The sequence below is a fragment of the Hypanus sabinus genome, chromosome 9, assembly GCF_030144855.1.
Source record: "Hypanus sabinus isolate sHypSab1 chromosome 9, sHypSab1.hap1, whole genome shotgun sequence".
NCBI lineage: Eukaryota > Metazoa > Chordata > Chondrichthyes > Myliobatiformes > Dasyatidae > Hypanus > Hypanus sabinus.
Window position 1 is genome coordinate 131,709,034 of NC_082714.1, and position 24,169 is coordinate 131,733,202.

Below are 24,169 nucleotides of genomic sequence, written 5' to 3' on the forward strand. Positions count from 1 at the left end.
AGTCCAGAACCCTAACCTGTCTTATCGTTTTCCATCACTATCTGAAAACGAATAGAGTTAACATTCAGTAGAGCCTTTTTAATTGTCACTTTAGTTACATTTGCGGAGAGATCTATCAATGCACCCTCCCAAATAGGACTCTCAATATATTAATTCATGAATCTTTCCTGGACACATTTCACCGATTCCACCCTGTCCTGGCCCTTAATACTCTGGGAAGCCCAGTGAATATTGGGGGAATTAAAATACCCACTAATATAACCTTGTTATTCTTACAACCTATGAGCAATTTCTCTACACAACTGTTCCTCAAGTTCCCATTGACTATTCGGGGTCTGAATGATACGGAGTAAGTAGAGTAAGCCTTCCCTTCTTGTTTCTAAATTCTACCCATTTGGGTATGCCACTGAGTAATTCCCTAAGAACATCCTTTCCCAGCAATTCTGTTTGATCCTCCCCTATCAGAAAGTCTACAACCACTCTTCATTTAGCTCTTCCTCTGTCGTGCCTGTAAGCACCTGTTTCTTTAAATACTGAGCTGCTAGTCCTACCCTTCTCTCAGCTATGCTTCTATTATAGCTGTAACATCCCAATCTTCAGAGCCAATTCATATTCTTAAGTTTGTCTACCTGACCTGTTAAACCTTAAGTACTGAAATAAATGCAGTTTAACCGAATAGTCCTTTCCCTGCAACACACAGAATGCTTCAAGCTTCGGACACTCTGGCATCTGCCGTCTTCCTTTCCAATCTTGATGAAGGGTCTTGGCCCAAAACGTTGGCTGCTTATTTCCCTCCATCGATGCTGCCTGACCTCTAATATTTCTGTGTGTTGCTCAAGTTTTCCAAAATCTTCACAATTCCTTGTGATTCTTTACCCTACCTTTACTGTGTCCCTGACTATCTTGATTGCTAGACCTGCTCTCAGTCTAATATTCTCTGCCCTTGATACACGTTGATTTAGCAACTGATTCCTCATCCAGTCAAATGTTCTCGTATAATTAGGAGTGAGTGGAGATTAATGTGAGAGCCCAGTTGTTGGTCTATAATGTAGTTTGTGATATTTTTGAAAGAGCTTTACGTTAGCTTGTGGGATTAGTTCATTTTCCTTTCCGAAGAATAAGATTTCTTTCTAACTGTATATGCTTGCAGATCTAATACCAAGTTCAGCCACCTTCCTTTGTCTGTCTCTTATGGATTGCATTGTCATGGTACAATTATTACCTGAAGGACCTTGTTCTTGAATCTTTATTTTGAGCAACTCCAATGTTGACACCATTTTAATAATAATGAAAATTTCAAAAATGTACTTTCCACAGTTTTATGATATAGTGTCTTCTGTTATATATTTTATGCAATCTTCTATACATTGAATTTCACATAGCTGAATGGCCTTGCATACTTTCACAGAGCCAAGTGGGTGAATTCTTAGGAGAAAACAACAAGTTCAACAAAGAGGTGATGTATGCTTATGTTGACCAGCTTGATTTCTGTGAGAAAGATTTTGTGTCAGCTCTTCGAATATACCTTGAAGGATTTCGTCTGCCTGGAGAAGCGCAGAAAATTGATCGACTCATGGAGAAATTTGCAGCTAGATATTTGGAATGCAATCAAGGGTAATTGAGAAATTATAATGCTTTTTAAATGGATTGGTAATGCTTTTAAATTGTACTTTGTAATTTTAAACATTTATTTCATTAAGTTGTGCAATTTTTGCATTCCCACCCCACCCCACCCAGACAGACAATGTTTACAAGTGCTGATTCTGCATATGTTCTGGCCTACTCTATTATAATGCTGACAACAGATTTGCACAGCCCTCAGGTATGAACTTCAGGAGATGATTTGTATCTGAATGTTTATATTAATGTCATTGATGAATATTTGGGGCTACACAACAAAAGTCGTCAGTATTCACAATGAATCCAAATCCCTATTTCACCTTGTAAGTCTTCTCATCCCACCCTGATAGTTATGTGCAAACAAGCAAATATGGATTTCAATCCCAAAGGAAATTACAGTGTCACAGTAGCATTACAAGTGTTCAGATATACAAATATTATTTCTGTGCTGCAATGTTCTATGGTTCTAGAAGAGAAGTAAGAAAGAATAATAAAAGAAAAGTTACTTCAAACTATCAAACAGGAGGGAGTCATCACTTCCCCAGTTGACTCATTATAGATCCTAATGGCTGAGCATAAGAATGGCCTCATAGTATTCTTTTGGAGCAGTGCAGTTGTTTTAGTCAATTACCAAAAGAGCTTCTCTGTTCAGCCAAGGTGGCATAGAGAGGTTGAGAAACATTGTCCAGAATTACCAGGATTTTCCATAGGGTCCTTTGTTCTACCACAGCCTCCAGTGTATCCAATTCAACTCCTATAGCAGTCAGCCTTTCTAATAAGTTTATTGAGCCTGTTGGCATCACCTGTCTTGTTGCCATTGCCCCATCACATCACCGCATAGAAGTTTGTACTGGTGACAACAGGCAGATAGAACATGTGAAGGAGAGACCTTCTCTTCTCTGCACACAGCAACGGCATGTATGACCATAAAATAAAATTTTCCATTCTGTTCCTTTGAAGAATTTGGAAATTTGTATAGAGCAGTGTATTCTATTTGTGTAGAATCGTATAGATGACGATTCATCCCAGTACTATCGACATCATCTCTAATTGTTAATGCCATACAAGCAGCCATTAATGATATAACAATTCTTGTTGCAAATTAGTCATGTCAAAGAATATAAAAATATCAATTGATGGATAATAAAGAATAAACTTAATTATTCTTTACCCCCTCACCTAGCTTCTTCACCCTTTCTTTCTATTCCTGATGAAGGGTCTTGGACTGAAACATCGACTCTTAATTCCTCTCTAAGAATATATTTCATTTGTTTTGCTGTTGCAAGACCTTTCAAGTACAAAAAAAGGGAAAAAGAAATCTGAGGATCCAATTAAAATCATGCTATAGATACAAAAGAACTTTTCTTTCAAATATTTCCACAGAACTTTTCAGATCTACCTCAGGGCATGGATATCTTGCCATAACTCAAATAACAAACTGTTTGCACTGCAAAGACAAATAATGTAAGTCTTTAGAATGGGGCTTGAGCTCACTGCTTTCTGACTTGTGAGTTCAGGAACCAAACAGAGACTGACAAATGAATGCTTTTGGTACATTTTCAGTAACTTTTAATCATCTTGTTTTCAAGAGTTATATAAAACAATTACAAGGTTTAAATTATTCAATATATTGAACAGATAAAGAACAAAATGACCAAAGAACAGTACATTAAGATGAATCGTGGGATCCATGACAGCAAAGATCTGCCGGAAGAATACTTGTCTTCCATTTATGATGAGATTGCAGGGAAGAAAATTACACTGAAAGAAACAAAGGAGCTTTCAATGACACCAAGATCCACAAAGCCAAGTGAGTCAGACTACAGTAGTTTTGAGAGGCTCTTAATGAATATGGTGGCATTGCACATTTTAGTTGGTCCACATAGACAATTGTATATTGTTGTCAATAAAACTTGGAAAATATTGATTGTGATTCTAAGATGATGACTCATGTGCTCTGAATAGAACTGCTTTCAGTGAAGCCCTTTTTTCTTTTGCATGCTGTATTACATATGCTTGGAGAAAGCCTTGACTTATTTCTTTCCATTTCCAATTTTCTGTTAAATTGAAGACCTTGTTCTTTCAAAATCAAGATATTGGCCACACAAACCGATAAGACACAAACAGGTTTGCTGTTGTTTCAGCTATTGAAGATCTTTACATTTGAGTGAGCATTTATTAATTGGGCATTAATAAAGTGTTAATCAAGTTACTCAAATTACATAAAATTTCTTTTCTTCATAAATTACCTTTCATTATTCCCTAAATACAAGAGTCTCAGTACGTAGATGGATATAATCACAAACCTCTTAGGAGAAATGAAAGTTGTCTTTTGGGTTTGGAAAATATCAAATAAACTTGTTATTCTTGAACACAAGGAAATCTGCAGATGCTGGAAATCAAGTAACACACACAGAAAGCTGGAGGAACTCAGCAGGCCAAGCAGCATCTACAGAAAAGAGTAAACAGTCGACATTTCAGGCCAAGGCCCTTCATCAGATTGGCCCAAAACATCGACCATCTACTCTTTTCCTTAGATGTCTCTCTTGCCCTGCTATGTTCCTCCAGCATTTTGTATGTGTTGCTTGCAGTTATTCTTGAATATGTATGTTTCCCATTGCATACATGAAATGTATTGAAAAATTGCAGATTAATTCAGTAATACTGCAGGTAAGTTATCATTGCATTTCCATTACTCAATACTGTACTGGCACAGCAAATGTTTGCTAAAAATTGCAGCCATTCTTTTTGTATCAGACATAATTCAATGCAGGGATTCAGATAGCATGAGTTTTAAATTTTAGAGACCTAGAAAACCTACAAGCGCAATACAGGCCCTTCGCTCACAAAGCTGTGCGGTATATGTCCTTACCTGAGAAATTACCTTGGGTTACCCATAACCCTCTATTTTTCTGAGCTCCATATACCTGTCCAGGAGTCCCTTAAAAGACCCTGTCGTATCTGCCTCCACCACTGTCGCTGGCAGCCCATTCCACACACTCACCACTCTCTCTGTTTTTAAAAAAAATTAAAAAAAACAACTTACCCCGATATCTCTGTCCTACTTCCAAACACCTTAAAACTGTGCCCTCTCATGCTAGCCATTTCAGTCCTGGGAAAAAGCCTCTGACTATCCACACAATCAATGCCTGTCATCATCGTGTACACCTCCATCAGGTCACCTCTCATCCTCCAACGCTCCAAGGAAAAAAGACCTAGTTCATTCAACCTATTCTCATAAGGCATGCTCCCCAATCCAGGCAACATCCTTGTAAATCTCCTCTGCACCCTTTCTGTGGTTTCCACATCCTTCCTAAAGTGAGGTGACCAGAACTGAGCACAGTACTCCAAGTGGGGTCTGACCAGGGTCCTTTATAGCTGCAACGTTACCTCTCAGCTCCTAAACGCAATCCCACAATTGATGAAGGCCAATGTACTGTATGCTTTCTTAACCACCGAATCAACCTGTGCAGCAGCCTTGAGTATCCTATGGACTGGGACCCCAAGATCCCTCTGATCCTCCACTCTGCCAAGAGTCTTACCATTAATACTATATTCTATCATCATATTTGACCTGCCAAAATGAACCACCTCATACTTATCCGGTTTGAACTCCATCTGTCACTTCTTAGCACATTTTTGCTTCCTATCAATGTCCCGCTGTTACCTCTTGACAGCCTTCCACAGTATCTGCAACACCTCCAACCTTTGTGTCATCAGCAAATTTACTAATTTCCCTCCATTTCTTCATCCAGGTCATTTATAAAAATCACAAAAGAATAGGGGTCCCAGAACAGATCCCTGAGGCACACCACCGGTGACCGACCTCCATGCAGAATATGACCCATATACATCCACTCTTTGCCTTCTGTGGGCAAGCCAGTTCTGGATCCACAAAGCAATTTTCCCTTGGATTCCATGCCTCCTTACTTTCTCCATAAGCCTTGCATGGGGTACCTTGTCAAATGCCTTGCTGAAATCTATATACACTATATCTACTGTTCTACCATCATCAATGTGTTTAGTCACATCCTCAAAAAATTCATTCAGGCTCGTAAGGCATGATCTGCCTTTGACAAAGCCACACTGAATATTCCTAATCCTATTATACCTCTCTAAATATTTATAAATTCTGCACCTCAGGATCTTCTCCATCAACTTACTAACCACTGAAGTAAGACTCACTGGTGTATAATTTCCTGGGCTATCTCTACTCCCTTTCTTGATTAATGAAACAACATCTGCAGCCCTTCAATCCTCCGAAACCTCTCATGTCCCCATTGATGATGCAGAGGCTCAGCAATCTCCTCCCTCGCCTCCCACAGTAGCCTGGGTTACATCTGGTCCACTCCTGCTGACTTATCCAACTTGATGCTTTCCAAAAGCTCCTGCACGTCCTCTTTCGTAATATCTACATGCTCAAGCTTTTGGTCCGTTGCAAGTCATCCCTACAATCACCAAGATCCTTTTCCATAGTGAATACTGAAGCAAAGTACTCATTAAGTACCTCTGCTATCTCCTCCAGTTCCATACATATTTCTCCACTGTCACACTTGATTGGTCCTATCCTCTTGCTCTTAACATACTTGTAGAATGCCTTGGGGTTTTCCTTAATCCTGTCCGCCAAGGCCTCCTCATGGCCCCTTCTGGCTCTCATTTCTTTCTTGAGTTCCTTCCTGCTATCCTTATAATCTTCTAGCTCTCTATCACTACGCAGCTTTTTGAACCTTTCGTAAGCTCTTCTTTTCTTCTGACTACATTAACTCCAGCCTTTGTACACTACTGTTCCTGAACCCTACCATCCTTTCCCTGTCTCATTGGAACTTACATTTGCAGAACTCCATGCAAATATCCCCTGAACATTTGCCACATTTCTTCCGTACATATCCCTGAGAACATCTGTTTCCATTTGCTTCCAAGTTACTGCCTGATAGCCTCATATTTCCCCTTACTCCAATTAAATGCTTTCCTAACTTGTCTGTTCCTATTTCTCTCCAATGCTATGGTAAAGGAGATAAAGTTGTGATCACTATCTCAAATGCTCTCCCACTGAGAGATCTGACACCTGACTAGGTTCATTTTCCAATACCAGATCAAGTACAGCCTCTCCTCTTGTAGGCTTATCTACATATTGTGTCAAGAAACCTTCTTGAACACACTTAACAAACTCTACCCCATCTGCACCCCTCACTCTAGGGAGATGCCAATTGATATTTGGGAAATTAAAATCTCCCACCATGACAACCCTATTATTATTACACCTTTCCAAAATATGTCTCCCTATCTGTTCCTCGATGTCCCTGTTACATTGGGTGGTCTATGAAAAAACTCCCAGTAGTTATTGACCCCCTCCTGTTCCTAAAATAACAAAAAATAATTTTAGTTAATTATTGGTTGATCCCTATTTGGAGTAATGCCTTATAAGACCATAAGATGCAGGAGTAGAATTAGGCCATTTGGCCAGTCACGTCTATTCCACCATTTCATTGTTACTGATCCATTTTCCCCCTCAGCCCCAGTCTCCTGTGTTTTTCCCCATATCCCTTCACACCCTGACTAATCAAGTATCTATCAACCTCTGCCTTAAATATACCCAATGACTTGTGTAATAGTCTTTTATGGGTTAACTTTAATTGATATTAAAATAATAGGTGCTGATATCTATCATAATTTGTATTTGCAGGTACCGAGAAACAGAGAAGGCTACTGTATAATCTTGAGATGGAGCAAATGGCAAAAACAGCAAAGGTCTTGATGGAAGCAGTGAGCCATGCACAGGCACCGTTTACCAGTGCAACACATCTTGAGCATGTCAGACCAATGTTTAAAGTAAGCTATGGGCCAAATGTAGAAATATTTTTTCCCCTTTGAAATGACTGTTGGGAATAGCTCTAAAGTGATTCAATTTCTTAGTGTTAACTGACTATTGATGGTTTTACAAGCAATTCCAGAAAAGCTTGTAACTAGCAATATAGAATATATGTTGTGTTTTTAGTGTATTTTGTTAAGTAGCTGAATGACTCTTTGAACCTTAAGTTCCTTGCCTGGTAATTTTTGTTCATGGGTATATCTTAGAGAGGGACAATGCTGAGATCTTTGTCTGATATCTTAAAACTGAAAAATTGAAGGTAGAACCACTTAAAATCTGTATTGTGACCAGATGGTTCAAAAATAATCCCAGATGGATTATTGCCTTCTTCCTCTGGGGAAAAATCTTAGAGAAAGCTGTCTTTATTTTGATGAATGAACTCTTTTTGGGCATCCAGCTGGGTACAGGTATTGATTTTAACCAGTGTTTCAATAACAAACCCTGTCGTCATCTTCAGGGATTATGCCTGGGCATGTCTAGTTCGGTGGTATATACCCCCCCCGTCCCCGTCTGTCCCTCTGATTGGTTAGTCCTCATTCAGTCAGGTTTCTGCTGTCCCACCTTGTTTACAATCTGATTCCAGTTCTTACTTGGAGTGAGACCTTCATCTTTGTTAAACTTCTTTTCTCTAGTTTTATTTCAAATACTTCCTTCACCAGGCAGTCCGAAAAGCCATTGGCATGGCACAGTAGTTTTGTGCTGTCGACATCCATCCTATGGCCATTGCGAATGCGGTGTTCTGCTACTGCTGAGTTCTCCAGGTAACCCAAATGGATACATCCCCTGTGCTCCTTGATGTGGGTTTCCATCTGGCTGATATACAGTATTCCGCATTCACCAAGAATCCTGTAAACCCACAAGAAGGAGCTAGTTAGATATCTGATGGATAGGGGAATCAAGGGATATAGGGTCAAGGCAGGGACTGGGTATTGATAGTGAATGATCAGTCATGATCTCAGAATGGCGGTGCAGACTCAAGGGACCGAATGGTCTACTTCTGCACCTTTTGTCTAAATCAATTGAGTCCTTAAAGAGGCTAACGGAAAAACCCAGAAACCTAACTACAAGGAGGAACCACTCATTACCATCTGTCTTCCCTATATTTCCGCACTTCTGGAAGGAAAGCCAGGATCCTGAAGAAATACCAGATTAATGCCAACCACAAACCCATAAAGAAACCCAGTTCATAGCTTATATGGGTCAAAGATGACCTGGGACTCTGGGCAGCTGGCACTTACAGAATTTCCAGTGAATGGAGAGTAGTGAATATCAGCCAGATGGGGCATATGGTGGAAGCCTGCATCAAGGAGCACAGGTCAGGTATCTGTTTGGGTTACCCAGAGAAATCAGCGGCAGCAGAACATTGCATTCACAATAGTCAGTGGATTGACTTTGGCACAAGACTACTGTGCCATGCCAATGGCTTTTGGGACCGCCTGGGTGAAGGAAGTCATTGAAATAAAACTAGAGGAAAATGATTTTATCAAAGATGAAGGTCTCGCTTGAAATAAGAACTGGAATTCGTTTGCAAAAAACAAGATAGGACAGCAGAAACCTGATTGTTTAGTCCTCATGCAATCAGGAAGTTGAGGGTCTTTGTACCCCCCGAGCAGACATGCTCAGGCATCATCCCTGGTGAAGATGACGAAGTCTGTCAAAACGTCGGTTACAATAGATACCCATACCCGTCTGGAAGCCCGAGAAGGGTTTATTCATCAAATATGCTGGATCCTTTTTCTTTCTTTCTAAATCTTTTTATTAATATTAGTAATATGGACAGAATACAGATGATATATTGATAAAGAAATTACCAACATAGACATTCCATTACATATGAAAAAAAAACATACATAATAGTTACAATATAAATGAGTTTACCAAGACATAAGGCATAAGATATATGTATGGACATAGTAAATCTAAATATTTCATAATGTATAATATAAAAAAAACAGAAAAAAGAAAGAAAAAAACAAAAAAAAAATTTATATAATGCAGAACTAGCTAATCTAATCTAATAACTATAACTAATAAGTAATATAAAAGAAAAAAAAACAAAAAAGAAGGGAAAAAAAAAACGGGCTGTTTATAATATCTCACAAAAATAAGTATTCATCAATGCCGTCACTTCCGGTCCTCTCAAAATACATAAGCTGAAAACTGGGAAATCAAATGAACTTGGCACAGGGTCATATTACATCATATGAAAATGTTGAATAAATGGTCTCCATAACTTTTCAAATTTAATAGAAGTCTCAAAAGTACCACTTCTAATTTTTTCTAAATTTAAACATAACATAGTTTGAGAGAACCAATTAAATACAGTGGGAGGATCAATTTCTTTCCAATTCAACAATATAGATCTTCTAGCCATCAGAGTTAGAAATGCAATCATTCGACGGGCTGAAGAAGATAAATGCAGTGAATCTAACATTGGTAAACCAAAAATTGCGGTAATAGGATGAGGTTGTAAATCAATATTCAAAACCGCAGAAATAATATCAAAAATATCTTTCCAATATTTCTCCAAAAATGAACACGACCAAAACATGTGAGTTAAAGACGCAATTTCAGAATGACATCTATCACAAATAGGACTTATATGAGAGTAAAAATGAGCTAATTTATCCTTGGACATATGGGCCCTGTGTACGACCTTAAATTGTATTAGTGAATGTTTGGCACATAACGATGATGTATTAACTAATTGAAGAATTCTATCCCAATTCTCACTAGAAATACTAAAACTAAGCTCTCTTTCCCAATCCTGTTTAGTCTTATAAAGAGGCTCTGAACGTATTTTCATAATTATATTATAAAGTTTTGAAATAAGCCCTTTTTGAAAAGGGTCTAATTCAAATAAACTCTCCAAAGTATCTGAAGGCACAAAATTTGGAAACGTAGAGAGTACAGAACTTAAAAAATGTCTAATCTGTAAATATCTAAAAAAATGAAATCTCGGCAAGTTATATTTGTTGGATAATTGTTCAAAAGACATGAAACAATTATCTAAAAATAAATCAGAAAATCTTAGTAATCCCTTAGTTTTCCAAGCTGAATAAGCTTGATCTATAATGGAAGGGTGAAAAAAACAATTAGATACAATAGGACTATTTAAAACGAATTGAGTCAACCCAAAAAATCTCCGAAATTGAAACCATATGCTGGATCCTTTTTCTATCTTTATTTTACTTTCAGATTTTATGTTTCTGGAGGAATATGTACTTCCTTGTAATGGTGGAATATTTGTTAGGGTTTGTATTTTTCAGGTTTAGTGTGTGTCCAAAATCACTGTCCAAAGCCACTGCACACCAATCTTTCGTGCCCAGAGGCAAAGGGCTCTTATTGCTGTCCAAAACTCAAGCAAATTGACCCAAGGCATAGTAGAACTTTTAATAATAATTAAACCTCCAAGCTGATGAGTACATTCATTCATTCATGGGAAAGCTTTCACTTACGGTTGTTTTCAAAGCTTTGAATTTACAGTGCCTATAAAAGGTATTCACCCCTTCCCCCCCCCCCCCCCCCACCCCCAGAAGTTTTCATGTTTTATTGCTTACAACATTGAATCACAGTGGATTTAATTTTTGGTTTTTTTGACACTGATCAACAAGAAAAGACTCTTTCGTGTAAAAATGAAAGCAGATCTCTCCAAAGTGATCTAAATTAATTACAAATATAAGACTCAAAATAACTGATTGCATAAGTATTCACCCCCTTTTATATCACACACCAAATCACTGGTGCAGCCAGCAGGTTTGAGAAATCACATCATTAGTTAAATAGAGATCACCGTGTGCAGTCAAGGAGTTTCAATTGATTGCAGTAGAAATACACCTGTGTTAGGAAGGTCCAACTACTAATGAGTCAGTATCTTGCCAAAAACTACACCATGAAGGCAGAACACTCCATGAAAAGATTATTGGAAAACAGAATTGAGAAGATAGATATAAGAAAATTTCCAAGTCATTTCTAAATCTGCCTAGAGCAGGCCATCCTCAAAAACTGAGTGACCATGCAAGAATGGAACGAGTGAGGGAGACCACCAGGCCAACTATGGCAGAGATGGCATAGACCACTATGCCAACTTTGGAGAAGTTGCAAGCTTCAGTGGCTGAGATGGGAGAGACTGTCCATACAAAAACTGTTCCTGGGTGCTTCACCGGCCACAGCTTTATCGGACAGTGGCAAAGAGAAAGCCACTGTTGGTGGTGGGGGGGGGGGGGGGGGGGAACTCACACAAAATCACCTGCTAGAGTGTGCCGGAAGGCATATGGGAGATTCTGAAGTCAGCTGGAAGAAGATTCGATGGTCTGATGAAACCAAAATTAATTTTTTTCGCCATCAGACAGAGTGCTATATTTGGCGAAAGCCAAACAATGCACATCATCAAAAACACACAATCCCTACCTTGAAGTGGGGTGATGGCTGCATCATGCTGTGGAGATGTTTCACTGCAGCAGGCCCTGGAAGGCTTGTGAAGTTAGAGGGTAAAATGAATGCAGCAAACTACAAGGAAAACCTGGTGCAGTCTGCAGGAGAACTTGTCTCGGGAGAAGATTTGTTTTCCAGCAAGACAAAGACCCTAAGCTTAAAGCCAAAACTACACAGGAATGGCTTAAAAACAACAAAGTTAATGTCCTGGAGTGGCTAAGTCAGACTCCAAACCTCAATCCAATTGAGAATTTGTGGTTGGAGTTGAAAAGGGCTGTTCAGTCATGATCCCCATGCAAACTGACAGAGCTTGAGCAGTTTTATGAAGAAGAATGAAGGAAATTGTGGTATCCAGATGTACAAAGCTGATAGAGACCTGTCCACATAGACTCTTGGCATAATTTCTGCCAAAGGTTCACCTACTAAATACTGACTTGAAGGGGCTGAATACTTATGCAATCAATTATTTTGTGTGTTATGTTTGTGATTAATTTAGGTCACTTTGTAGAGGTTGGTTTTCACTTTGAGACGAAGGAGTTTTTGTGTTGATAAGTGTCAAAAGAGCCAAATTAAATCCACTGTGATTCAATGTTATAGACCAATAAAACATGAAAACTTCCAAAGAGGGTGAATACTTTTTATAAGCTCTGTATGTGGCATTAAGAAGTAATTATAATTAAGTAAATTAAACTGAAATAATTCAAAAGTATTTTGCTCTCAGCACTTCTCACTTTTATAATTCCTAATCAAAACAGTGTGATTGGGGTTCTAGTTAGGAATAACCTGCAAGATTCAAGTAGCCACATAACATTAAATTATGTACGGTACTGTGTAGCATTCAGTACATAATACTTTTTGTATATTGATATTTTGAATATTCTCAGTGACTCCTGCTGCCTCTTGCGTGGAGAATTCCCAAAATTCATTGTTATTTGTGAAATAAATTTCTTCACGTCTTGGTCCTGAATGGCTATCTCTTATTTCGAGCTTGTGGTATCATATGGTATCAATGTTGGTTAATATTTTTTTGATTTCTGAGCTACTTCATAAAATATATTATTGTGCAATAACTTGTAATAATCTTGTTTTAGTTTGAGATGCATTGTTATGAGTTGGTGAATTAGAAATTATGAAGTATAGTAAATTCTAAAGATCTAAATATTTTCTATTTGCAGTTGGCATGGACACCATTATTAGCAGCTTTCAGTGTTGGATTACAAGACTGTGATGATTCTGATGTAGCTTTTCTTTGCTTGGAAGGCATTCGTTGTGCAATTAGGATAGCCTGTATTTTTGGGATGCAGGTATGTTTTTGCATGCCCAGTGCTTGATTTCTATATTCACTTGTGCTCATTCTTTGGACTTTGTGCATAACTTCTAACCAATGTTTTCAGAACATTTTTGTATGTATTTCTTCCAAGAGTATCACACTTGAATTTTCAGGATTATTTATGCCACATTTTAACACAATCGGGTCTGAACATAAGCTCAAGTTGTGCAGTAGATGAAGATTTTCGATGTTGTTATTAAAGTGATAATGTGGGATGAGAGCAGTGCAATGGAATAGATTGTCGATTTCTATGTATGCGTATGTTCAGAAAGAAATCCTAAAGTTCAGGACTGTGGCAATTGAATGTGCAGCTGACAATGTAAGGGAGAAGTGATATGAAGGAATAAGAAATGTTTGCATTATGAGCAACCCTGATTTTAGTTTGTTAGAATTAAAGAGAAATAAAACTCACAAACAGATCCTTTGGCCCAACTTGTCCATTCAACTAATAGGCCCCATCCCTCTAATATCCTTCCTATCCACATGTTGTTGTTCTTTTCTGCGAGTGAGAGGGTTTGGGGATTGTTATGTGTAGGGGTCATTGATTGTTTTTTTGGCTTTTTTTTTGCTGCAGGCGAGGGGAGGATTTTAGTGTCTTGTGAGTTTTCTTTTTCATGCCAGCTGGGAAGGGGTGGAGGGGGGGGGAGTTGATGTCTTTTCTTTCTTCACCACCCATGGTCTTTCTGTATTTCATGTGTTATTCATACATACTTTGACAATAAAATGAACTTTTGAACTTTTATCCAGGTACCTATTTTCATGTTGTTGTTGTTTTTGTGTCCACCTCAACCATTTCCTCTGACAGCCGCTTCCATGTAGACACTATTCTCTTGCATGAAGAAGTTGCCCCAAAAGTCCCTTTTAAATATTTCCCCTCTCATTTTAAGCCTATGCCCTGCAGTTTTGATTTTCTTTTCCTATAAAAAGTCTGTATAGCTGGAGAAGATTGGGAGGGTTAAAGGTGCAGAGGGATTCAAGCATAAATCTAGAATTCTTTTGGAATTTGGATAAGCAGTCTTGATCAGCACAAGTGCAAGCTAAACTGCATTTGTGGCATGGGCTTCCAATTGTAGGGATGCATTTGAGTTGGTGGAGAATGGAATAAAGGAGAGACCAACCATCTTACTGATATAATTTGGTCCAGAGCTGACAGAAGCTTATATGAATGTTTCAACAATAGCTGTATGGTAGAATAGGTGGTTTAGATCCAGACTACATTACTTCAATGGAGATAGATGGGTAAACGTGTGGAGTAAAAACTGGACTGAACCAGACAGTTTTTCATTTGGAGACCTTCAGCTGGAAGTGGTTGTATTTATTGACGGAAGAGGCAAGGACTGATGGCATGCGGAGTTATTTTTTCCATTGACGTGGAACAGATGTTTTGTGAATGTAAATATACTTCAGTTGATTTTGCACCTGTAACTTAATATTCAGTCTAAAATAAAATTATCCACTCAATTACTTTTGTAGATTGAGAGAGATGCCTATGTTCAAGCTCTGGCCCGTTTTACTTTATTAACAGCAAGCTCTGGCATCACAGAAATGAAGCAAAAAAACATAGATACTATAAAGACTCTCATTACCGTGGCACACACTGATGGTAACTATCTTGGAACTTCCTGGCATGAGGTAAATGTTGTGAGGTTCTGCTTTTTTCTTTTAATTAGTTTGATCTGCTGTTTATAATCAATCAGTGAACAAAAATAAAGCTTCACATGGAGAAATTTCACCTATAATATAATCACAGAAGAGTACAGCACAGAAACAGGCTATTTGGCCCATCTAGTTATGCCGAACCATTAAAGCTGCCTGCTCTCATTGACCTACGTTGGGACCATAGCCCTCTGCAATCCTACCATCCATGTGCCTATCCAAGTTTCTCTTAAACACTTGAAATCAAGCTCGCATGCAGCACTTATGCTGGCAGCTCATTCCACACTCTCACAACCCTCCAAGTGAAGCAGTTTCCCCTCATGTTCCCCTTAAAATTTTTGCTTTCACCCTTAACCCATGACCTCTGGTTGTAATCCCTCCCAGTCTCAGTGGCTAAAGTCTGCCTGCATTTCCCTATCTATACCCTTCATAATTTTGTATACTTCTATCAAATCTCCCCTCAATCTTCTGTGTTCCAAGGAATAAAGTCCTAACCTATTCAATCTTTCCTTATAACTCAGGTCCTCCCATACCAGCAACCTGCTTGTAAGTTTTCTCTGTACTCTTTCAACTTGATTTACATCTTTTATGTAGATAAGTGACCAAATCAACACACAATGTTCCAAATTAGACCTCATTAATGTCTTAAACAGCTTTCATATAACATCTCATCTCCTGTACTCAGTACTTTGATTTATGAAGGCCAATGTGCCAAAAGCTATATTTGCAATCCTATCTACCTATGACAGAACTTTCAATGAATTATGGATCTCTATTCCCAGATCCCTTTGTTCTAACACACTCCATAGTGCCCGACCGTTCACTGTGTAAGACCTGCCATGGTTGGTCTACCCAGGTGCAACACCTTGCACTTGTCTGCATTAAGTTCCATCTGCCACTTTTCAGCCAATTTTTCCACCTGGTCCAGATCCCACTACAAGCTGTGATAGTTTTCCTTGCTATCCACTACACCTTGAATCTTGGTGTCTTCTGCAAATTTGATGATCCAGTTAATCACGTTATCGTCCAGATTATTGATATAGATGACAAATAACAATCACCATTCCCTGCGGCACTCCACTTGTCACAGGCCTCCAATTAGAGAGGCAGCCATCTACTACCACTCTCTGGCTTCTCCCACAAAGCCAATGTCTAATCCAGTTTACTACCTTGAATGCCGAGCAACTGAAGCTTCTTGACCAACCTCACTTGCAGGACCTTGTGTTTATTTCAAATTCATAAAATAAACTCCAGACATGATCCTTGTTCTTATCCCAAGTCCATTCATATGATTGACAACAATGAAATAACTGGGCATAAATTTTATTAAATGATTACTTGGACTCTGCTCAACCTGCCTTTTACAATTCATCCGGCTGCTGATAATACCACCTGGATAAAACAGTCACAAAATGCTACACTTTTGATAAAGGTCCGGTTTAAATGACCAATCCAGCCTACTCAGTTGTTACCTTGAAAATGACATGAGGTGAAAATCTTGATCTCCTCAATGTAGACTTCCTCCTTAGTCACATTTGCATGATTGTTTATCTGAGAAACATAGTGCAGAGTTTTTTTAAAGTGCGCAATTGTGAGAAATTTCACCTATGAAGCTTGTATATTGTTTTGCCTGCCTACAAGAAGCAATTCAACACAGGTACATCTGTCAATAAAAAGAGAGTTTCAGGAGCAAAAATGCTTTTGGAAAATGGAAATAGAATTTTGATTTCATATGAAATATTAGACAATGAGTTGATTGGTCTTTGGTGTAATGAGGAATTAGGAGATCTTTAATGTAAAAAGGTGTGTTGAAGCAATGGAAAATCTGGAATTTAGATTCACTGGAATAATGAAATGATGAGAACATTCAACTGAGAAAATAAAGCTGTAATTGTGTTCAGAACAAATTAAATTTTAAGTTTTGAAAAGAGTTTAAAAACCGTGAATAGAAACAAGTGCCATAAAAACTGAAGTTATAAAGCTTTCTAAGTTGGTGCAATGGTTACTTAATATTCAAGTAATTGTTTTTATTTGGATATTAAACTTGCAAGTGCTGGAAATCTGAAATGAAAACAAGATACTGGAAGCACTCTATGTATCTTGAGTGAGAACTGTTACCTTGAGGATACATAGTTAATTAAATCATCCAGTTTGTAAATTGTTTCAGGCTGTTGCAAAGAACACAATGCAAAAACTGAAATGCAGAGCTATTATAATTGTCCAGCAGGCTCGTGGAAAGGGTAAAAACAGAGTTAATTTTAATGATGAAGAGTCAACAATAGAACAATCTGTAATATTGAATGTCAGACAGACTCACTTAGCTTTATCCTTCCCTCCCTGTCAACCGTTGCAACATGAAGCTAACTTTTTCTGGAACTTAGCTTCAGTTATCACATCTGCTGTCATAAACATATTCCAAATAAACATTTGCATGAATTACTGCCATCTGCAAATCTGATTAATGTTTAATGGCTTGACAATGAATAAGAAACTTGAACCTCATTAGTGTCCAAGATTTCCTGTGTTACTGAATTTCAGTGTTGAGAGATTCAAATTGGCTATCACCAGGCAAATGTGGGAGTCATCAAGCACCCAGCCTTATCAGTTGTCTGCGTGGCAAATTGTTCGTTTTTAAATCAAGACAATTGTAATCATTTCACAAGCACCTGCATCTAAGTTCTTGAATAGATCTCAAACTTCAAAGAGTGATCAAGTCATTTAGTATCTCCTGAAAATAGCGAGACAATTGACAAAAGTTTATAATTGTACTTTTGAAATGAGAAAAACAAATCAGTAATCAGTCTATTACAGATCTCAAATGACCATGAACATAATGTTAAAATTTAAGATCATTCAACAGTGAAAGTCTTGTCTTTGATCTACATCACTAAAATCATAATATTAAAAAGAAAGAATATAAAAATTCTACAATGTAACCTCACTTTTCTTTTGCTTTAGTAATACTACCTTGATATTTACTTTTACTGCATCAAGTACCCTTTGAATAGCCCATGTTATCATTATCATTGATTTAACATCTTGCTCCATTGGTGTTCAAAGTACACAGTTCATTACGAATAAATTCTTATCTGGCTTTCAGCCAATTCTTAATAGTTTCAAATGCAAAATGTTATCTTGAAAATGAAATTATTCAATCAGTTTGAGGTATTTTGTTGTTTCTTTTGTTTTTGTAGTTATTACTTAGTAATCTGGTATTTTTAGTGCGGCTACAAAACAATAAAATTCATGTCATACAAGACTGATAATAAACCTAATTTTGCAATGCAACTCTTTTTCCCCAATCTTCTTATTTTTAGATCCTGAAATGCATTAGCCAGCTCGAGCTGGCACAGCTAATAGGTACAGGAGTAAAGACCAAATATATTTCTGGCTCTATGCGCTCTAAAGATGGGCTCACTGGAAGTTCTGGAACTGGAGGAGAAGAATTCTTTGGACTGAGTAAATTATATTTTACCAATAGTGAAATTACTGTATAGATGTTTCAAATGCTTAGAAGTTCCTGATGAACTGCAAATGGAGATTGTAGACTTAATGCTTTAAAGTATTGCAGGGGTATAAATTGTAATTTTTGTTTCAGGTTATGTTTAGATTAAAGTTAGGATACCCTTATTTCAATCTTTGAATAAAACTATTAATTTGCATTAAGTTTAATTGCATGATCACAGAGTTAGATTAATTTTGGGCGCACCTTACACTGTTAATATTTAATGTTAGATTTAAGAAATCATGATGGCCCTATATTGCTCAGAGAAAGTTCTCTTGGAAGTTCACACAAGAATTTGAACACTGAGAAACCCAGGACTGTCTATCAAATGTACGGTTTGATATTGCTGACCAATATGTTGTAGATCTGCCAATTTGGAGTGGTGATTTGATTATTAATTGAAGGGACTGCATTGATTTAAGTCTGCATTGTTTAGTTATGGTACATTTCATTTCATATTCAATAGAACAATTAATGAAATGTATTAATAAGTAATTGTCAAATTTTGATCTTTATGAATGACATACTTGTCATTACAATGAAATGCACTTTGCTGTATATGACAAATGACAAACTTATGGTTAATATACAGCTTTTAGTTAGGGAAAAGTTGATCAGAAATAAGATATTTAGAATACAAAAACATACCAAGCCTGAGAAGAAGGAATTAGAAAATAGTCAGTTTTTGCCTTTCTCTGATGTGTTTTAGATTCAGTTTAGTTTTTTGTCAAGTGCATCAGAGTGCAATGAAATTCTATGCTCATGGGAAGCTCACAAAGTACACAGTATACTTTGTAATAGTAAATACACAACAAGTGCAAAACAGCAGAATGGTGCATGGACTGTAGTGCAATCATAAACAGTGCAAAAATGACAATGATGAAATAACAGAAGTAGAATTAAGAGTCTAATTAAGTGAATTATAATGAAGAGTAATGGTGATTCTTGTTTTCCTTTTTCTTTTGGCTTCCAGGTACCTTCGGCGCTGCAGATAAAAAGCAGATAGCCAGTATTCAGGAGTCTGTGGGAGAGACCAGCTCACAGAGTGTTGTAGTTGCTGTGGATCGGTAAAGGAACAATTATTTAAAGTGATTTAAATTTTTGCTGCAGTGACGTCTTACAGTGGTCGTCCAAAATGTTTAATGGGTCGTTTTTGTTGTTGTCTAGTTAAATTGCTATTTGTAAGTGAAATCAGAAAAATTGTTAATGTGGAGCAGAAAGCAAGTTTGAAAATCTGGCGGGAACAAAGGATGTTGGGAATGGCGAGGGTGGAGCGCTGCAGGTAGGGTATGGGACAGGTGGCAGTGAAAGAGTACCAGGGCAGGGGATGACACAAATCAGGCACACTTACCCTGAGGCACTATTGGTTTATAGATCATTACAGAATATCTCTCTGGTGCTTCCTGTTCCCTCCCCTCTCCATTTTTTTCCCCAACCATGATTCCCCTTGTCCCTGCCCCTTCCCACTCTCAGTTCACAATAGAGACCCATATCAAAATCAGGTTTATCATCACTCACAGATGTCCTGAAATTTGTGTTGGTTTTTTTTTTGCTGCTGCAGCAGCAGTACAGTGCAATTCAAAAAATTACTACTGTGCAAAACTCCTAGCCACTCTAGCTATATATACATGCCTATGACTTTTGTGCATATTTTCTGACAGACATTTGAAATGTACAAGTTATTTTAAGTTCATTACTTTAAAAATTCAAAGTAGATAAAGAATTAAAAATAATTGAAAATATATATAGTACTACCAAATCATGAAAATAACTCAATTCAAGCAATTAACTTTGATTGCCTTACCCCACTGGTCAGTGAAGCCCTTCAAATAAATGATACTGTATTTTGAATTCTGGCCGTGCCTGGTATGAAGGTGACAAGCAAACATGTATTTGGCATTCCACTCCATGTCATCACCACTAAACAAAATGTCAAATCTAGTGGCATAATAGAATGGCAGGTGCACTCTCATTTGACCAACAAAAAGTCCGGTGCATTTATAGTGCGTGAGACTTCAAATGTACTGCATGTCTACAAGGTGGCTTTTTAGAGCAGCTTGTGCTTGAGCCTGCTTGGGGAAAGGACATCTTAGATTAGGTGTTGTGCAATAAACCAGATATTATTAGGGAACTTAAGGTAAAGGAACCCTTGGGAGACAGTGATCATGATATGATTGAATTCATACTGTAATTTGAGAGGGTGAAACGTAAGTTAGATGTGTCAGTATTGCAATGGGTTAAACAGAATTGCAATGGTATGAGAGAGAAGCCTGCCCAGGTGGATTGGAGGAGGATACTGGTGGGGATGAAGGCAGAGCAGAGGTGGTTAAAGTTTCTCAGAATAATAGACAAGGCACAGGATAGAGTGTCCCACAGAAGTTGTTCTCAAATGGCAGGGATAGGTAACCATGGCTGACAAGGGAAGTTGGGGACTGCATAAAAGCCAAGGAAGGGGCATATAATGTAGCAAAAGTGATTGGGAAGCTTTTAAAATTGAACAAAAGGCAACTAAAAAAGTCATAAGGGAAAAGATTAAATATGAGGGTAAACTAGCCAATAATATAAAACAGGATACTAAAAGATTTTTCAGTTATGTAGAGTAAAAGGGAGGTGAGAGTTGATATTGGACCACTGGAAAATGATGTTGGTGTGAGGTAGTAATGGGGGGTAAAGAAATGGCAGATGAACTTAATGGGTACATTACATCAGTCTTCACTGTGGAAGACACTAGCAGTGTGCCAGAGGTCTGTGAGTGTCAGGGAGCAGGAGTGAATGCCATTGCTATTACAAAGAAAAAAGTGCTAGGCAAACTGAAAGGTCTTCAGGTAGATAAGTCACCTGGACCAAATGGACTACATTCCAGAGTCCTCAGAGAGGTTACTGAACAGATAACAAATGCACTGGTCATTATCTTTCAAGAATTGCTTGATTCTGGCATCGTTCTGGAGGACTGGAAGATTACAAATGTCACTCCACTTTTTAAGAAGGGTGGAAGGCAAAATAAAGGAAAATATAGGCCAGTTAGCCTAACCTCAGTGGCTGGAAAAGTATTGAAGTCTGTTATTAAAGTTGAGGTTTCGGGGTACTTGGAGACTAATGATAAAATAAGTCAAAGTCGGCATGTTTTCTGTAAAGAGAAATCTTGCCTAACAAATCTGTTAAGAGTTCTTCGAGGAAGTAACAAGCAGGGTGGACAAAGGAGAGGCAGTGGATGTCATTTACTTGGATTTTCAGGAGGTGTTTGATAAAGGAGCCATACGTGAGGCTGCTTAACAAAATGAAATGCCATTGCATTGCAGGAAAGATACTGGCATGGATAGAGGAATAGCTAATAGGCAGGAGGCAGCAAGTGGGAATAAAGGGGGCCATTTCTGATTGGCTGCCAGTCACAAGTTGTGTTTCTCAGGGGTCAGGAACGTGACTGCTACTTTTCACACTGTTTGTCAGTGATTTAGATTTTGGAATTGATGGCTTTGTGGCAAAGTTTGCAGATGATATGAAGAAAGATGGAAGAGAAGGTAACATTGAGTTGGCAACTTTGAGCCTGTACTCACTGGAATTTAGAAGAATGTGGGAGGATGTCATTGAAACCAAGACTGTGGATATACTTAAAGCAAAAATTGATAGTTTCCTGGTTGGTCAGGGCATCATGGGTTACAGTGAGAAGGCAGGTGTAAGGGGTTGACTGGGATCTGGGGTCAGCCATGATGGAATGGTGGAGCAGACTTGATGGGCTGAATGGCCTAATTCTGTTCCCATGTCTTATGGTCTTATGATTCAGCTTCATATGATTTTACAGCCATTCCCATACTCTTTCTTTGACCCACTTCAGAGATCTATGCACCTTTCTAAGATCTCAATTTCAGGAAGGAGTAACTTAGCTTGAATTTCCAAGCTTCAATAATTTGGCATTTAAACATTCTCTAAACACAAACAGCATTGTTCTTTAAAAGAACAACTGGTGCTTTTGTTTTGCAAATGAGTGTGAATGAGGCTCTGTCTCAAGCATAGAATGTCAGTATAAAGCTTAGTTTAATTATAATAAAGCCCCTGTACTCCATATCATTGCAACTATGAAAGATAAATCATTTAATATTTCAGAGCAAAGTGTTAATATTTTTCATCTCTGAAATTCTGAAGACTTTATAAATATAAATGTAAAGGTGCTTGATTTGTCTCTGATCATTGGTCATTGTAGACCGGGAGTTCTCAACCTGGTGTTCATGGACCCCTCAGTTAGCAGTAAGGGTCCATGACATTATAATGGTTAGGAACCACTGATATAGACCGATTTAGTCCATCAAAATTGACATAGTTTCATATTCTAGTCATGAATTTTAGTTTGAAACTCAGTTACTTGATGAGAGAGATCACTGTAAAACATCAGCATCTTTTCATGTTACATATACAATATTAAGAATCTAAAGTCACGGTAGTCTGAGATGGAATTTTAGGTTATGCCTAATATGTACCGATGTACTATTTGTAAGTATTTGTTACTTTGTTTTTAAAAATTGAGAGGGAAATGCTTTAAAATGGTTCTGAGAAGCAACTTTTTCTACATAGAGGGTGGGAGTATATGGAACAAGCTGCTAATGGAAGTTGTGCAGGCAGTGCAACTATCTTTAAAAACCATTAAGACTGGTGTATGCATAGGAAATGTTTAGATGATATGGAGCTAACTCAAGGAGACAACCTGGTTAGCATAGATGAGTTAGGTTAGAGTGCCTAGTTCTGTGCTATATAACCCTGAGTCTTTGACTCTTTGCACCCCGTTCTAATGTTTTGTTCAGCAGTTTGAAGTTCAATATAACAAATAGGTGGTAACCAGTCATGTTTCTTGTGCTGTTTTCATTGCAGGATATTCACAGGATCAACAAGATTGGATGGAAATGCTATTGGTATGTTTCTGAATTCTCGTTAGTGTTTATAAAATGAATCTCAAAATTGGGTAGACTGTTCATTCAAAACTCAGTTTTACCCCTTTGGGACAGATTTGGATTGAATCTGTATAATATCGAGGGAAGCCACGTTTGCTGGCTTTCAGGATCTGACTTGAAGTCTGTTTGCCAGTTCCCTTTGGACATGGGTTTACAACAAAGAAATGTGTTTAGTTTGACAGCTGATAACCTTGGGGGTTACAACAAAATGTAGGTACTTGTGAGTGGAGAAAGCATTATTCTGAACCTGACAGTGCAGTGCTTACCTTAAAAATGTTTGTTAGCTAAGATGCAGTGAGTTTGTATTACCCAGTCCTAGTTTCTTCATTTGACAGGTGAATCAAAAATGTTTCCTTTCAATTGGCATATAGTGAGTCCATTACTTTGGAGCAGAGGTTTCCATCCAGCGGTCTGTGGACCTGTTGGGTTAATGATGGGGAACCCCTGCTTTAGACCAATGATTGTAGCAAAAATGAGAAATGAAACAGACTCCATTTTCTTATAACTTGTTTAATTGGTGTGTGCCATCAAAGTAAGCAAGTGTTTCTAGGACTAATGAATTTGTCCAACAACTTTTGCTACAAAAAATACATCATTTCATTTGCCCAAACACTTGGTTCCATCAGTTAAAGTATATTCCACTCTTCTGCTAGTATCATTATGCATCCACCAAAGGCATGAGCATTTGGGATTCCAGTGTATCTTTGAGTCACCATGGAGACTGTCAAACTACTTAAATTCTTGATTTGGAAGTTCCTTATCATGCATGTTCAGGGATTCAGCTGTCATGGGTGACGGTTCCTCAGGCCACTGCA

At 37.9% G+C, this 24,169-nt stretch overlaps 1 protein-coding gene across 1 annotated transcript in view; it reads left to right on the forward strand.

Moving 5' to 3' along the window:
• The window catches only part of LOC132399810 (brefeldin A-inhibited guanine nucleotide-exchange protein 2-like), a 139,276-nt gene that overhangs the window by 74,991 nt on the left and 40,116 nt on the right, over nucleotides 1–24,169 (forward strand). Inside the window, exons 16-24 of the mRNA XM_059980584.1 lie at nucleotides 1,409–1,614; nucleotides 1,738–1,822; nucleotides 3,259–3,430; nucleotides 7,304–7,449; nucleotides 13,099–13,227; nucleotides 14,727–14,885; nucleotides 18,227–18,368; nucleotides 19,388–19,481; nucleotides 23,275–23,315. Of these exons, the coding sequence (XP_059836567.1) occupies nucleotides 1,409–1,614; nucleotides 1,738–1,822; nucleotides 3,259–3,430; nucleotides 7,304–7,449; nucleotides 13,099–13,227; nucleotides 14,727–14,885; nucleotides 18,227–18,368; nucleotides 19,388–19,481; nucleotides 23,275–23,315 (1,174 nt within the window). The remainder of the gene's footprint in view (nucleotides 1–1,408; nucleotides 1,615–1,737; nucleotides 1,823–3,258; nucleotides 3,431–7,303; nucleotides 7,450–13,098; nucleotides 13,228–14,726; nucleotides 14,886–18,226; nucleotides 18,369–19,387; nucleotides 19,482–23,274; nucleotides 23,316–24,169) is intronic.